Below are 15,645 nucleotides of genomic sequence, written 5' to 3'. Positions count from 1 at the left end.
GAAATAGCGAGCACATCGGGAACTTGGGTGACTTTGAAGGCGCGACATAAACCTGATCCGCAGAGGTGGGCGACCTCATTGAAATCATTAAGTGCTTGTTTACAGACCCTTAAGAGTGATTGCACCACCAGCAGCAGCAGCCACAACTCCAGCAGCAGCGGCAACCACAACAGTAGCCTTCTCTTCAACGACCTGATGCTCCACAGGAGAGAGGGGGGTCAACACAGGACTGCACCGTGCCAGAGGCAATACCCCCAACATGGTATAAAGGCAGAGGATGAGCTTCCTCAACATGAATGAGCAGCAGTGCTTCAGGAGGCTCAGGTTATCGCTCCAGGTCATTGCAGACATTTGTAGCTTGCTGGAACAAGACCTGCTACCCAGAGGTTCTGGTAGACATCCTTATCAGTGGCTGTCAAAGTCACCACCGCCCTCACTTCTTCGCCTCAGGCTCCTTCCAGGGATCTGCAGCAGACATTTGTGGCATCTTGCAGTCGGCCACCCACAGATGCATCACCCAGGTGACCGATGCCATGTTTCACAAGTCAGCCAATTATATCAACTTTGCCACTGATGATGCCAGTGTTACTGAGTGGGCGCTCGGCTTTGCGGTTCTGGCTGACTTCCCACAGGTGCAGGGCATCATCGACTGCACACATGTGGCCATCAAGGCACCCCATCATCACTCAGGAGTGTTTGTGAACCGCAAAGGCTTCCACTCCCTCAATGTGCAGCTCATCTGCAACCATAAAAAGATGATTATGCATGTGTGTGCCAGATTCCCTGGCAGCTGTCATTATTCTTTCGTGCTGTGCCAGTCCACCCTCCCTTAGCTCTTCATACCTCCAAACAGACTTGCTGGCTGCTTGGAGACAAGGGCTATCCATTGAAGACAGGCCTCATGACACCCCCGAGGAGGCCAAGTACTGAGGCCGAGGAGCGTTTTATGAGAGCCACATCTCCACCAGCTGTGTCATAGTGCAAGCAATAGGCACACTGAAGATGCGCTTCAGATGCCTTGACAGATCTCGAGGAGCCTTCAGTAGGCACCAGCCAGTGTCTCCAGAATCATCGCGGTCTGCTGCGTGCTGCACAACATAGTGCAGCAGCGAGAATTGGAAATACAGGAGGAGCAAGGCGCACAGCACACAGCCTCTTCAGAGGAGGAGGAAGAGGAACCTGAGGTGCAAATAGCACCTGCAGTGGTGCACATTGCTGCCCAGGAGGCTAGTGATGGCCTCTTCATGACCAGATTTACTTAACTTGCTCCAATGCAGCCCCATCAGTGCCACATGCTGTACTATGTCCCCCACCTCTCCCCCACAACACCACAAAGCATCCCTACAATGACCAAGCCATTTCTCTCAACCAAAGCCCCAGTGCTCGAGGTTAAGTAATGTCTCACCATTCACTCCAAGTGACAAAGCCACTTCCAAGGTTTGAGGCAAAAATGGACAAGACCCAAAAGTGGTGCAAAGAAATGGAGGTGGCCTTTCAGTCTTTGCACACCTAATAGCAGCAGAGGAGAGGGCTCTGGAGATTTTGGGAGTTTGAGAGACACTGGCAGTGGGAGATGGAGGGGGGCATCCCAGCAACCTGGTGACAGAATCACATCTTATAAAGCCACATGGCAATATTACCCATTGTTATTACAGGAAACTCTTTTTTATCCAGCACCGACGGGACCGGCGTGGTACCGGTTCATCAAAAATTCCGGGTAACCGAGAGCTATAGTAAAAGATACGAGAGCTGAGAGCTCCGTATACAGCAACAAACCCTGTTGCTTAGCAACAGGTGCAGAACAATGGCCACAAGATCCAAGCGTCCCTGTTGCTTAGCAACAGCTGCAGCCACACCCGATTGCACAGCCACAGATCGAGGAAGGCCAGTAATATGGAGTAAAACTTACCTGAACCTACTCCTGAATTTTGCCGGTTAACCGAGATTTCCGGTTATTTAGGTGCCGGTAAATCGAGAGTTTCCTGTGTAACACTTCTAATTCATCTCTTTATTCTCCCACAGGTCCATCAACTGCGCCCCCCCCCTCCACTGTCCAGTCAGAGGAGGAACAAAACATTTATGTGTGTCATCAAAATAACAAACTCACCACTAACATTTTTTGATGCACCCATGTGCATACCCTTGTACATCTACTTTTGTGTCATTTTTCTTTTCCGAGTGCTTCTACTAGGTGCAACCCCTGTGGCTACAGCAGAGGTAGTTGCAGGCTGCTCACTTCCCTGCTGCGACTCGTCAGACACTATTGGTGGATGTTCTCTGGGTTTTGGAGCCAGTTATGGCCCTGCCAAAGTTTGCTCCTCCTGTAACTGTGCAGGGGCAGACTCAGCCATCGGAATCCGAGGAGGCACGTGGTGCGTTGACTGAGGGGGAGGCAACAGAGGAGAAGAGGGAGCACTTTGAGAAGAGCCCCCACTTCCATGTCCCCTATCGCCATCATCCCTCTCATGGGCCACCCGCACTTCCCTGCTAGCAAGAATCTGGCGAGCACCTTGCTGCTCAGCAGTGGGCGATGACGGCCCAAGTCTACGTTTACATCCCTCCTTGAGAGGACATCTATGAGCGCCTGCCATCTGCTATCCACAGCTAGCATGTGCTCATGTGAATGGCGCTATTGCTGCTCCATGCAGGTGGTCATCCTTTCCATGGAAGAGTACATCATCGCCATCACCTGCGACATGGTGGTGCTCGTGTTGGAGATGGACTTCTCCATTCTCTGAACATTTGCAGGCATCATGGCTGCAAATTATGCCTGAGCCTTATGCTTTTGTTGCTGCCCTTCCAAGATCACCCTCTTTCTCTTTGACCCCCGAGGCTCAGTGTCTGCCTGCAGCTGAGCAGAGCTTGGAGTGTCCTGCACCCTCCAGCGAGGAGTCTCCACTGCTGTACCTGTCAACACCACCTGTGAATTGTGAGACACCAGGTGACAACTCTACTCTATGGCGCAAAGGACCCACCGAGGTATCTGCGCTGGTGCTGTGTGCGCTAGGGTGTTGCAGGGCCCATTCTCGATGTTTTAATACTCCAGTGCTTCATGTGCCACATGCTGAACTCACACACCACAACATGGGGCTAATTGGCAGGAAGGCCCCCACACCAGTTGTACTGGCCTCGCTAGACGTGCTCCTATCTAGTTATCCAGCAAGTTAAACACTTATTTAAATAATTCCTCATGAAGCCGTTTCGCTGTTTGAAGCTTTACTTGAACAAATTTGTGAAACTGTAAACAAAGACAAAGTATGTTTTGTACATAAACTGAGTACTATACATTCAATATTACATAAGATATAAACATATTTACAACAGTAGAATAGGCTAATTGTATAACGAACTAACATTTGGACTAACTTCTGTAACTACCAAATATTAACCTTTTATAAACATAGGATTGTCAAAATACTACACTGACAAAGTTGCTATTATGCTAACAAACAAAGATACTCACAGATATTGCGCCTGGCCTAACATATGAGATCAGATTACACTGGATTGCGAATCCCTCATGGAATTCTCCATCACTCAAGTCAGGTTCTTCCTGGAATTCTACTTCCTGGGTCAAACAGGAAGAAAGGTAGAAAGGTCAAATGACCTCTGCTGCATACAAACACTGCTAACACAATAACCACCACCAGAGGGTGCTATCTGCATGTAAAATGTCCATAAGTCCAGAACACTCCCCATCTGGGGTCGTTAACGACTCCACATAGTCCAAACTCTACTTGTCACTGGAGTCCTCTGGCGACAAAAGAAGAACCACGTCAGAGACAGTCCGTCGGTGTCGATGATAGGATGCAGCTTCCGTAGACTGCTGTGAGGGGGTAGGTTGCGTTCTGCTGCGCACAGTTCCAATCTGGGTATGGTGAGGTCTGGCTGGGGCACCAACTTGCCCCTATCAAAGACGAAGCCGATTTTGCTTTGTCCACCTTGAGTGGTGACCTTCAGATAAGCCGCACTTGCAATGGCCTTAGCGGATGCGTCTGCAAAGACACAAAGCTCTTTGAATTGGGCAGTTAAGGGAGAGAAAGACGTATAGCAGTGAGGTATTCCGATCTCCTGTAAGTCTTGGAGTGAGTCTCTCCATCTGTCCCACTCTGCTTCCATCTCTTCAGGGAGAGGTGAATCCCACTCTTCAGCGTGTGTGGAGCTCCCTGAGGAGCAGCCTGCCTCGTATGGTGACGGGCTAAGAAGCCGAGAGGATCATATAGGCTGTTGACTGTAGAGAGCACTCCTCTATGTGTGAAGGGTTTCTTGGCATCTAAGACTTGGAACGTGAACGTGTCTGTTGCTATGTTCCAAGACACTCCTAGGCTACGCTGTAGGGGGAGGTCATCAGTGAAGAGGTCTAGATCCTTGACGTCCTTAGCACGATCTTCAGGGGGGAATGCCTCCATCACTGCTGGTCTGTTAGAGGCTATCTTGTGCAGCCTGAGGTTGGATAGTGCAAGTAGTTCCTGAGCTCGTCCGAGGGTACTGATGGCCTCTGCTTCGGTCGTGAATGACTTCAGTGCGTCGTCGACATAGAACTCTCGTTCGATGAACCCTCTCACATCACTGCCAAAGTCGTCGTCTTCTTCCTTGGCAGCCCTCCTCAGTCCGTATATGGCGACAGCAGGGGACGGGCTATTCCCAAAGACATGGACACTCATTCTGTAGTCCACAATGTCTCTGTTGGGGTCGTTGTCCCGATACCACAGGAAGCGGAGGAAGTCTTTGTGGTCTTCTCTCACCACAAAGCAATGAAACATGTGCTGGATATCGGCAGTGATGGCGACAGGCTCTTTCCTGAATCTCATGAGTATTCCCAAGATGCTGTTGTTAAGATCGGGCCCCGTGAGGAGTACGTCGTTGAGAGAGACTCCCTGATATGGTGCACTGGAGTCAAACACCATGCGGATCTGTTCCGGCTTTTTGGGGTGATAGACTCTGAAGGAAGGGAGGTACCAACACTCTTGGCCTTCCTGGAGTGGAGGAGCTATCTCTGCATGATCGTTGACAAGCATTTTCTTTACAAATTCTAGGAAGTGTGCTTTCATCTTTGGCTTCTTCTCTAGTGTGCGACGGAGTGAGTTAAGATGATTATAGGCATACTCCCTGTTGTTTGGCAGCCGTCGTCTGGGGTTCTGGAAGAGTAAGGGTGCAACCCAGCTGTTAGAGCTGTCACGAGAGACCTCATTGTCCATAATCTGGAGGAACCTTATGTCATCGATCAATGGAGCAAGTTTGTGGTCGTTGGCGGTGCGACAGAAGAATGACTGACCCGGGTTCTCTCCAGTGAGCATCATCTGTGTGCTGTCTGTGGAGATCAGCACTGGGGTTTTCTGAGGCTGAGCCGTATGACTGAACTTCTCTGTCACTCGGATCTGACTACTGCTTGGGGCAAGGTAGCTTGGACAACCATTCTCCAAGATGGAAGTCTTGAGTGTGCTCACCTGAGATGGCTTGTGAGCGCCCTTGAGGCACACTTCTCCAACAACGACCCAGCCGAGGTCTAGCCTTTGTGTGAAAGGGGCGTCATGTGGACCGTTGATCTGTTTCCTTACCTTATGTACCCTCAGGATGTCCCTTCCCAACAACAGAAGTATGCCTGCATCTGGATCCAGAGGTGGGATCTCGTCTGCAATGCGTCTCAGATGACGAGCTGCATTCGGAGTGGGAATCTCAGAACGGTTGTGGGGGACTTGATTACATTCGATGAGTGTAGGAAGGAGGAGGCTAATCTTCCCGTCGGCTGACTCAACAACATAACCGCAGGCCATCCTGCCGGCTGTCACTGTAAGTCCAGCACACGTCTTCAGTGTGTAAGGCGATGGACTTCCTTTGATCTTGAAGATGTTGAAGAACTCGGATCTTGCTAGAGAACGATTGCTTTGTTCGTCTAGTATGGCATACATCTTCTCAGATTCTTGGTGACGTCCTACAGGGTACACATTAACGAGGCATATCTTGGAGCATGCTCTTGCGCTCACTCCTTCTCCACACACCTCGGTGCACCTGGATGTAATCTCCGGACCGGCAGCTCCATCTCTCTCCCCGCTGTGCTCTGAGGCGGGAGGAGGCGACTCTGACTTCCAAGGAGCTGGGCCTGGGTGGAGTGCTGAAATGTGCCGATCACTTTCACATTCTGTGCATTTTGCATCTACCTTGCAGTTCTTGGCGAGATGGCTCATGGAAGAGCAGCACTTGAAACATATAAAGTTCTCCTTAAGATATTGTTTCCGATCTTCCAGGGACATCTCCCTGAAGCCTCTGCACTTCTTTAAAGGATGTGGCTTGTTGTGGATAGGGCATTGTTTGCTCATATCCTCAGGTTTCTTCTGAATCTTTGTGTCCTCAGTTGCGGACACTTGCATTTTGTGGACAGATATTGGTGTCTTTCCATGTCTGTCAAACTTGTCTCTTCTGGCAAGTGCTGGGTGGGAGAAGAAGAGGTTGAAACTGGGGTCGTTCCTGGCTTTGGCTTCTTTACGGATGAATTTGACAAACGCAGAGAATGGTGGGAAGGCCACGTTGTGCTTTAGCTTGAACTTTGATCCCAACCTAATCCACTTCTCCTGCAGGTTAGATGGAAGCTTCTCAACGATGGGACTTACCCCTCTGGAAGTGTCTAAGTATGATAGACCGGGTAGGTAGCCGTCCTGCTTTGCGGCTTCGAGTTCATACAGCAGATCTCCAAGGTCGCGGAGCTTTTGGGGTTCCTTACTCGTCAACTTCGGAAAGTTCTCCAACCTGTCAAAGAGAGCCCTTTCAATGGCTTCAGGCGAGCCGTAGCTTTCTTCCAGTCTCGCCCATGCCGTCTTCAACCACGCTGGCAGATGTCCCACATTGGCCGCTTTTATCCTGCATGCCTGTCCGGTGGACTCTGGGCCGAGCCATTTGATAAGGAGGCCGAGCTCTTCTCCTGCCGACAGGTCTAAGCCCGATATGCCATGATGGAAGCAGGACTTCCAAGCCCGATAATTCTCCGGCCTGTCATCAAACTTGGTTAACCCTGTAGTCACCAGCTGGGTGCGTGCAAGGTATTTGGCAAGGTCGTAGGTACTGGGAATTGTGCCAGGGTTGCCCTGAATAGGGGTGCTGTTGGGGGTCTCAAGGAAACGAGAGGGGGTTCACTGCTGACTTTATCCAGCATTCTATTCCTCTGCACCGTGTCTTCCGTCCTGCTGGGGGAGACTCTGCTGCTCGAGGCACGCTGTCTACTTTGACCTTGGTTGGCAACTTGGGGCATGTTATATGAAGTGCTTGCATCTGTAGAGATGTGCGGGCCTTCGTCCCTTTCTCTTGTAAACTGTATGTCGGCATGGTCGCTCACGTAATCTATGGTGCGCTGTCGTCGACTCTGCCGCGAAACGGGAATTAAAGGTTTGTAAGCTGTCTCGGGATCAGCTCCCTCCAAAATTGCCTCGAATACTTGTGTCTCAGCTAATGCAGCATCCAGCTCTTTTTGTTGCTGCAGAGTGTCTAATGTGGCTTGGAGACGGGCCTGTTCAGCCTGGCATTCAACTTGGTGACGGGCCTGTTCGGCTTGGAATTCAGCTTGGAGTCGGGCCTGTTCAGCTTGGAGTCGGGCCTGTTCGGCTTGGGATTCAGCTTGGAGTCGGGCCTGTTCAGCTTGGAGTCGGGCCTGTTCAGCTTGGGGTTCAGCTTGGAGACCGGCCTGTCTTACTTTTATTTCTATTTCACTGTTCGCATGCGCAGCTCTGGCTTGAGCTGCTACTAGCTTAGCCCGTGGTCTGGCGATGGCCACGCTTACTCTAGAACCACCTGATGACCGTGAACCAGCTTGCGATCTGAAGTAACCGGAGCTTATAGACCGATTGTCACATTCTACAGTTTTGTCTGCCTCTTTAAGGTCTTCTGCTCGCTGCAAAGCATTTTCGTTACTTCTGACATGTTGATGTGAGGTAGGTGTGGTCTACAAGGTTAAGGCTCACTCTGAGTTCCTGCTGCTCCACTCTTCACAGTTAGCCGTAATGCTATCTTTTCACTGTACTGGCCTTGCTAGACGTGCTCCTATCTAGTTATCCAGCAAGTTAAACAGTTATTCAAATAATTCCTCGTGAAGCCGTTTCGCTGTTTGAAGCTTTACTTGAACAAATTTGTGAAACTAAACAAAGACAAAGTATGTTTTGTAGATAAACTGAGTACTATACATTCGATATTACATAAGATATAAACATATTTACAACAGTAGAATAGACTAATTGTATAACTAACTAACATTTGGACTAACTTCTGTAACTACCAAATATTAACCTTTTATAAACATAGTATTGTCAAAATACTACACTGACAAAGTTGCTATTATGCTAACAAACAAAGATACTCACAGATATTGCGCCTGGCCTAATATATGAGATCAGATTACACTGGATTGCGAATTCCTCATGGAATTCTCCATTACTCAAGTCAGATTCTTCCTGGAATTCTACATCCTGGGTCAAACAGGAGGAAAGGTAGAAAGGGCAAATGACCTCTGCTGCATACAAACACTGCTAACACAATAACCACCACCAGAGGGTGCTATCTGCATGTAAAATGTCCATAAGTCCAGAACACCAGTGTTATGTAGTTCTTATAAGTTAGTTGCAGGTTCCTGATTTTAGGCTGCTGCTTGACTTCTGGATATTTTTGGTGTGTTTTATCACTCTGGATAGTTCATTTTGTGTACACAGATATTTTACTGGTCTTGCACTGTTGTTGTTTTCCTCAGAAATAGTTTGGCTGCAGACATGGGTGGTCTCATAGGGTGGCCATTGGAGCTGGAGGATGAGGGGGAGCAACAAGGAAGACACCACAGAGCAAGAGCAGCTGCCAGAAGAGGGAGGAGGTGAAGGGCACTGTGCAGGAGGCCATATCCACAGAGGGTATTTAGGGATCACTTTGCAGACTCTTTGGGCTGGATTTTGATTGTGGAGGCGTGTAGGAGGCGGGACTACAACTTTCGGGGTTGTAGTCCCGCCTCCATTGAGTTGTGGCCAACCCACGCGATTTTCACTTTTTTGACCTTGTTGAGCCCGCCCAGCGGGCTCAGCAGACCAATTAAGGGCCACCCAGCAACAGGTGACGTCACAGATTGACATTTGATTTGTAAAAAGCTTTTGACAGATGAAATATCAGTGTTTGACAACTGTTTGAAGCTGTCAAACACTGACAATCTGTACTCCAAGTTAATTCCTTCCTCTCAGGCTGATTTAGAGATCTCTCCAGAACAGAAAGCTGAATGCTGCAACTTTTGACAGCTCGCGGCCATTCTGCTTTTTGTGCCGGTGAGATGAGGGACTCCCGAGACCCGAAGGAAGGAAGGCTGTAAAGGTAAGTAAATGTAAGTAAAACTTCTTTAAACACTTTACACACACCAAACACACTTACCTCTGAACTCATGCACCCATCACTCACCTGAACACCGGACATCTCGAACCCTCCAAGCCCTTCAGCCCGACAGTCCACCTCACTAACTTAGCGTGGTTTGGAGCCGTCGGGAATCCCACACTTCAGCAATAAAAATAGAGATTAGGCTAAAAACTGCCTGTTAACTACCTATTAACAGGTAGTTAATTGGCACTAATCGCCTTCCCGCCTCGGGGAGGCAGGTCCCAGCACAGGTCGGGTATCTGCCTCCTTTGAAACTGGCATGGAGGCGGATTGGGGGCGGGATGGGTTTGTGCCCCCCGATTTCGAGATTTTAATCCCGCACACGCCTCCAATCCCAATGAAATTCCTGCCCATTCCCTTTCACGTTTCTTATCATCAGCCTGTCATTTTTATCAATCGAAAGGGATTCTACTTCCTCAACGTACTGCTGGTTTGCGACCACAGGTCGCACATCATGCAGGTCTGTGCCACTATCCTGGCAACAGTCATGACTCTTTCATCCTGCACCAGTCATCCTTGCTGCCTTTATTCCAACCAGGCTGCCAATTTATAGACTGGCTATTGGAAGACAAGGGCTGTCCCTCCAGACTAGTTCATGATGCCAGTCAAGAACTTGTGCACAGCTGCAGAGCAGACCTATAATGAGAACCGTGCTGCCACAAGGAGCATCATTGAGTAACAAACAGCGTGCTCAAACAATGTTTCCACTACCCATTTGGAGGAACTTTGCATTACACCTTGAGTGGACATCCAGATTTGTCATTGTCTGCTGCATGCTAAACAACTTTGCCATCAAGAGGGAAGAGCCTTTACCACCACCTGGCAGCAACAAGTGCATAAGGGGGAACAAGAGCAGGAGCAAGTAGAGAGGGAGTGCAGCCAATGAGTAGCGCGAATAATGCTGACTGCACACATGCATCATTATAATCAGCAGGCAGTAGAAATAATGCATGCTGTCTAAGACCACGTTAACAGCATGTGCAGTGCATGCCCCGCCCCCTGCGTGCCCGTTTTCTGGCATGATTGGATTTCTAGGCCCCAGTGCTTCTTCACCTGTTTAAAGAACTGAAGACCATAGATCAGTACCAGGCCAACAGACTGAGAGAAGATCACCTGTTCAAAATGGAAGTGCTACATTGCAAATTTCTTGTTTGGGTGATTTTTTCCCCCCAATGGTATCAATGTGATGTCTTATTTGTAGATACAAATTAGATTTTCGTCAAAAAGTAAGAACTTTGTGTTTACTGTAGCTAATCTAACATTCTATTATACATAAACTGTTTTTCTCTGCTCTTTAGATGACTGAAATCTTTAACAAGGTTGATTGCGAACTTAATACAGTACAGCAGGACTTTAACGATACCAATACTAAAACACAGTTGCAACAAAAGGCGATGCGTGTGGAACTTGACTCCATTGGGAGCGAAACAACGAAGCTCCAGTAAGAATATTTTGGTAATCTTAAAGATATTTACCTTGAAATTCCAAAATACTGTGTGAGGATAAATTATTTACTGATAATAATTCAATTCTCAAAAAGTAGAAGTTTTAGAGTTTTAAGGACTTCATCCACATATAAAAAAACTAGCTGAAATGCCTGGCTGGTGCCGAGGGATTTTGAGGGGATGTGTTGTAGGAAGAAGAGAGAGAGAGAGAGCGACGGGGGAAGAGAGAGCGCGACTGGGGGGAAGGGGGGGAGGGGGGAAAGGAAGGAGGGGGGAAGGGGGGGAAGGAAGGGGAGAAGGGGGGGAGGGGGAAGGGGCGAAGGTGGGGGAGGGGGAGGGGGGGGAGGAGGAGGGGGAGGGGAGGAGGGGGAGGGGGGGTGAGAGGGAGGGGGGTTGGAGGTGGGAGGGAGGGAGGGGGGGAGGTGGGGGAGGTGGGTGGGGGGGGAAGAGGGGGAGGGGGTGGGGGAGGAGGGGGGGGAGGGGAGGAAGGGGGAGGAGGGGGCTGGGGGGAGGGGGAGGGGAGGGGAAGAGGAGGGGGGGGAGAGGGGAGGGGGGAGGGAGGGGGGGAAGGAGGGGGGAGAAAGGGAGGGGGGAGCCAGCAGACCCTCTCCCCGGCGATGGGGGGGAAGGGGGAAGGAGGGGGAGAGGGGGGAAGGAGGGGGGGAGTCCCCGAGCCCCACCCCCCGATCTCCGATGTCCCACCCCCCGATCTCCCGATGTCCCACCCCCCCGATCTCCCGATGTCCCGAGGCCCCGCCCCCCCGAATGTCCCGAGCCCCGCCCCCCACCCTCCTAAGGCCCGATCTCGACGGGGCCCGATCTCCTGAGCCCCGATCTCCCGAGCGCCGATCTCCCGAGGCCCGATCTCCCGAGCCCCGCCCCCCCCCGATCTCCTGAGGCCCGATCTCATGAGCCCCCGCCCCACCCCAGCCCCGACCTGCCGAACCCCGATCTCCCGAGCCCCGCCCCCCACCCCGAGCCGGCTTGAAGAGCAGAGAGAGAGACGCCGCCGTGCAACCTACCGCGTGAGGTCCGGCCGGACTCAAGTCGTGCACGCTGACTCCTGCCCCACCCGCCTTTACTAAGGCGGTGGCGACGCTCGGCTCAGGCCCGCCCCCTCCAGCCTTCACAAGATAGCGGCGATCGCGAGCCGCTTGTTGAGCGCGACGGGTGGTGCCTAGCTCGGGCGTGGCTGGGCAACAGAGGCCCAGGCTTACAGGCCTGGAAAAACCGGTGAAAGTAGGAAAATTCTAGATGTTAGAGAAAAGATTTACATATTAATTAACTTTTTTTAAAACAATTTGTGTTTTAAAAGCAACTTTTTTTTTGCTGGAATGTAGATTTGAAAAGAAACACGCAGAAAGTGGGAAAAAGAAATGAAAAGTTTGGAAACAAGATGGCGGCGACTCACCTCAGTTCAGAATGATAAGGCCCGCCCACACACACACCGATTGGCCAACTGTCAGGTCACTGAACTGTAGGATTGGTCAATCATCACCTCACTCAAATGTAGGATGGCCTGCCCACACACACAATGAACCTGCCCCCACTCGATGCAAATGAGCGGATAATGAGAGGAATTTTGAACGTTTTTTGGATACCATCGGCACAATTTTTGTCCGACCGTCGGCACAATTTTTGTCTGAGTAAAAAGTAAATACGCCTACAAGACTACCCTAATGATGAGCTTTCTTTTGATATAACATATGCGTAGGTACGCTCTATAACTTTTGATTGTATAGCCGGCCAGAGAGACAGACAGAGAGACAGACAGAGAGACAGACAGAGAGACAGACAGATAGACATATCCTTTTATTTATATATATAGATAAGTTTCTGTCTCCTTCAATTAACAAGCATCTAACTAAATGAGTACGTTCAAATGAGAAACTTCAGAACCAATTTTATAATCGTGGCTCTCAGAGTGGAGTCTTGCCTGGCAGGAGCATACATTCATAAAATTACCCCTATAATATATGTGCTTTTTAGAGCATTTCAACTTTTGTGAAGTATTATTGTTACTGTAATGATCAACTCTCTATCACCTGTATCATGCTAACATTATAATTTCAGCTGAATTATTTCTTTGCCATTATCAGTACTGTAACTGTGCCTGTGCTTTTATTGAGCAACTCTATATTTTCCAGTAAGATGCTAAGTGTAGTGTATGTACCTTTAAGAGAGAACTACTTTTACAGCTCCTGTATACTGTAGTACCGGCAGTGACCACACCTGTATATAAGCCTTGAGCATGCCTCTGTACCCCAGTCTTGAGACTACCCTACTCCAGTAAATACCTGTTGATTGTTAAGTTACAGCATCCGTGTGGTTATTGAAAAACATCATACTCTCAGAATCACGGATCTAACAGTGGCGACGAGTGTCGATTCGAATCTACCTGCAACTCTGCATTTCCCTTCGAGGATTCGCTCTGGGAGGGCGGTGGAAGAAAGTCGAGGCCAGAAACACGGGCGCCGATCACGAGCAACCGCTCAGTCGTCCGGCAGAGCGTGAACATCACAGGGGAGGCTGTGGATAGCCGGGCTTGGTTCCCCAGCCACAACGATCAGCAATAGACTGACGACAGGTACAGTGCAGACCCTTCCCGGACAGCGGCGGCTGCAGCCGACCAACGGCGGAGAGAAAGCCGAGCAGCGTCGACGGGGTAAGACAGAGGGTGAAGCGCACAGGGCGCAGCCAGGGGTTGAAAACCGAGTGGCGTCGAGGAAAATCAAAAGGAGAGAGAGAGGGTAAAGCAACAGCTGGGTTCAGGACTGAGCGGCGGAAACGGGAAAGGCGCACAAAAAAAAAAGAATGCGTAGAGCACAGCCAGGGCTCAAGGGCTGAACAGTGTCTGCGGGGAGAAGAAGTGAAAGCGCGGGAGACGCCATTGAGCCACGGAGAAGAAGGAAGAGCGCGGGAGACGCCATTTTTAGAAGCCGCAGCGGAGAAGAAGGGCGAGCGCGGGAAGGAAGGAAAGCGTGGAAGACGCCATTTTGACAGTTAAATCACACCCAGGGATGCAGAAGAGTGGCAGTATCTCTACGTTCGACAATGAAGTCGAAGATTGGGCGACATATGTGGAACGTATTGAGGTGTACTGCAGGGCGAATGAAGTGCCAGATGCTAAGAAAGCACTGGTTTTGTTAAATTCCATGGGTGCAAAAACTTATGGGTTACTGCGAAACCTAATAACCCCAGAGAAGCCTGTGAACAAGAATTTCGAAAGCATAGTAGAAATCCTACAGGACCACTTAAACCCCACACCGCTGCTGATAGCAGAACGATTTAAGTTCCATAAAAGGAACCAACACAAAGACGAAAGCAATGCTGAGTACCTAACGGAACTGTGCAAGCTATCGAAATACTGCCAGTTTGGAGCGGGACTAGCAGATATGTTAAGGGACAAGTTTGTGTGTGGGATGCAAAGTGAAGGAACCCAGAAACGGCTTCTATCAGAAAAGGATCTTACACTGGACAAGGCTTTCAGTATGGCAGTATCACACGAAGCAGCCACAAGGGGCGCTGCAGAGATACAACGGAGACCGCAAGAATATGGCACCAATGAAATGTCCTATGGAACAGGGAAGTGCTATCGCTGCGGCAGAACAACACATGACCAGAAGGATTGTTGGTTCAAGGACCAAGTGTGCAGACAGTGTGGAAAAGCAGGACACATAGCAAGAGTCTGCAGGTCTGGGAAGAAAACCAACAGTAAGAAATCTCCACAGGAGAAGTACAAAAAGGTACACCAGGTGATGGACAGTAGTTCAGACGAACAGAAAAGTGACACAGACTCCGGAAGCAAGGAGCTGGGTTGTCTGAAACTATATAAGGTAACCAAAATGGAGGATCACCAGACTATCTGGGTTACACTCAAGATAGACGGAGTCCAAGTGAAAATGGAATTGGACACAGGATCAGCCCTAACAGTCATAAACCAAAGGGACTACAAGCGGCTATTTTCACACATACCCTTGAAAGCTACAGAGATTGTCTTGAAGACGTACACGGGGCAAAAAGCCTACCCCAAAGGAAAAATGAGGGTGAAAGTGATATATAAAGGCCAGGAAATACCTAAAATGGATATATATGTATTGCCAGATGGAGGACCACCACTGCTAGGACGTGAATGGATCCGGAAGATACAATTAGATTGGCATTCCATACAGGCACTGAAGGTTGAGGCCAAAAAGGATGACGACGTCACACCTGGACGACTGTCAAAAATGCTAACTGATGCAAAAGAAGTGTTCCAGGAGGGACTCGGAACACTAAAAGGCATAACAGCAACGATTAAAATTGAGGAAAATGCAAGCCCAAAGTTTCTTAAGGCCAGACCAGTGCCTTATGCAATCAGACCAGCTGTCGAAGCAGAGCTGGAAGGGTTGGAACATTCATGAGTACTGTCCAAAGTAGACTGGAGCGAGTGGGCTACACCCATCATTCCTGCAATGAAGAGGTCGTTGAGTAATACGCCTGGGGGACCAAAGAAGGTCCGCATCTGTGGGGATTTTAAGGTGACAGTGAACCCAGTCCTTCACACGGTACAATATCTGCTTCCACGAATTGAGGATATTTTCGCCTCGCTATCTGGAGGTAAACGCTTCATCAAAGTTGATCTAGCCCAGGTGTACTTGCAAATGGAGGTAGAAGAAGCCTAGAAACAATACCTTACGATTAACACTCATAAAGGTCTTTATCAATACAACCGGCTGGTGTTCGGGGTAGCATCGGCTCCGGCTATTTGGCAAAGGGCGATGGATCAAGTCCTGCAAGGGATTCCAGGGACCCAGTGTTATTTGGACGA

The 15,645-nt window shown here is 49.6% G+C and overlaps 1 protein-coding gene across 1 annotated transcript in view; it reads left to right on the top strand.

Moving 5' to 3' along the window:
- The window catches only part of ccdc178 (coiled-coil domain containing 178), a 723,212-nt gene that overhangs the window by 213,104 nt on the left and 494,463 nt on the right, over nucleotides 1-15,645 (top strand). The window contains exons 8-9 of the mRNA XM_085993953.1: nucleotides 9,770-9,850; nucleotides 10,689-10,831. Coding sequence (XP_085850079.1) covers nucleotides 9,770-9,850; nucleotides 10,689-10,831 — 224 coding nt within the window. The remainder of the gene's footprint in view (nucleotides 1-9,769; nucleotides 9,851-10,688; nucleotides 10,832-15,645) is intronic.

Source organism: Somniosus microcephalus, chromosome 7, assembly GCF_052327205.1.
Source record: "Somniosus microcephalus isolate GS21.2 chromosome 7, FLI_Smic_1.0, whole genome shotgun sequence".
NCBI classification, from domain to species: Eukaryota; Metazoa; Chordata; class Chondrichthyes; order Squaliformes; family Somniosidae; genus Somniosus; species Somniosus microcephalus.
The sequence above is the reverse complement of the archived record's forward strand: the minus strand, read 5'-3'. Positions and strand labels throughout refer to the sequence as shown.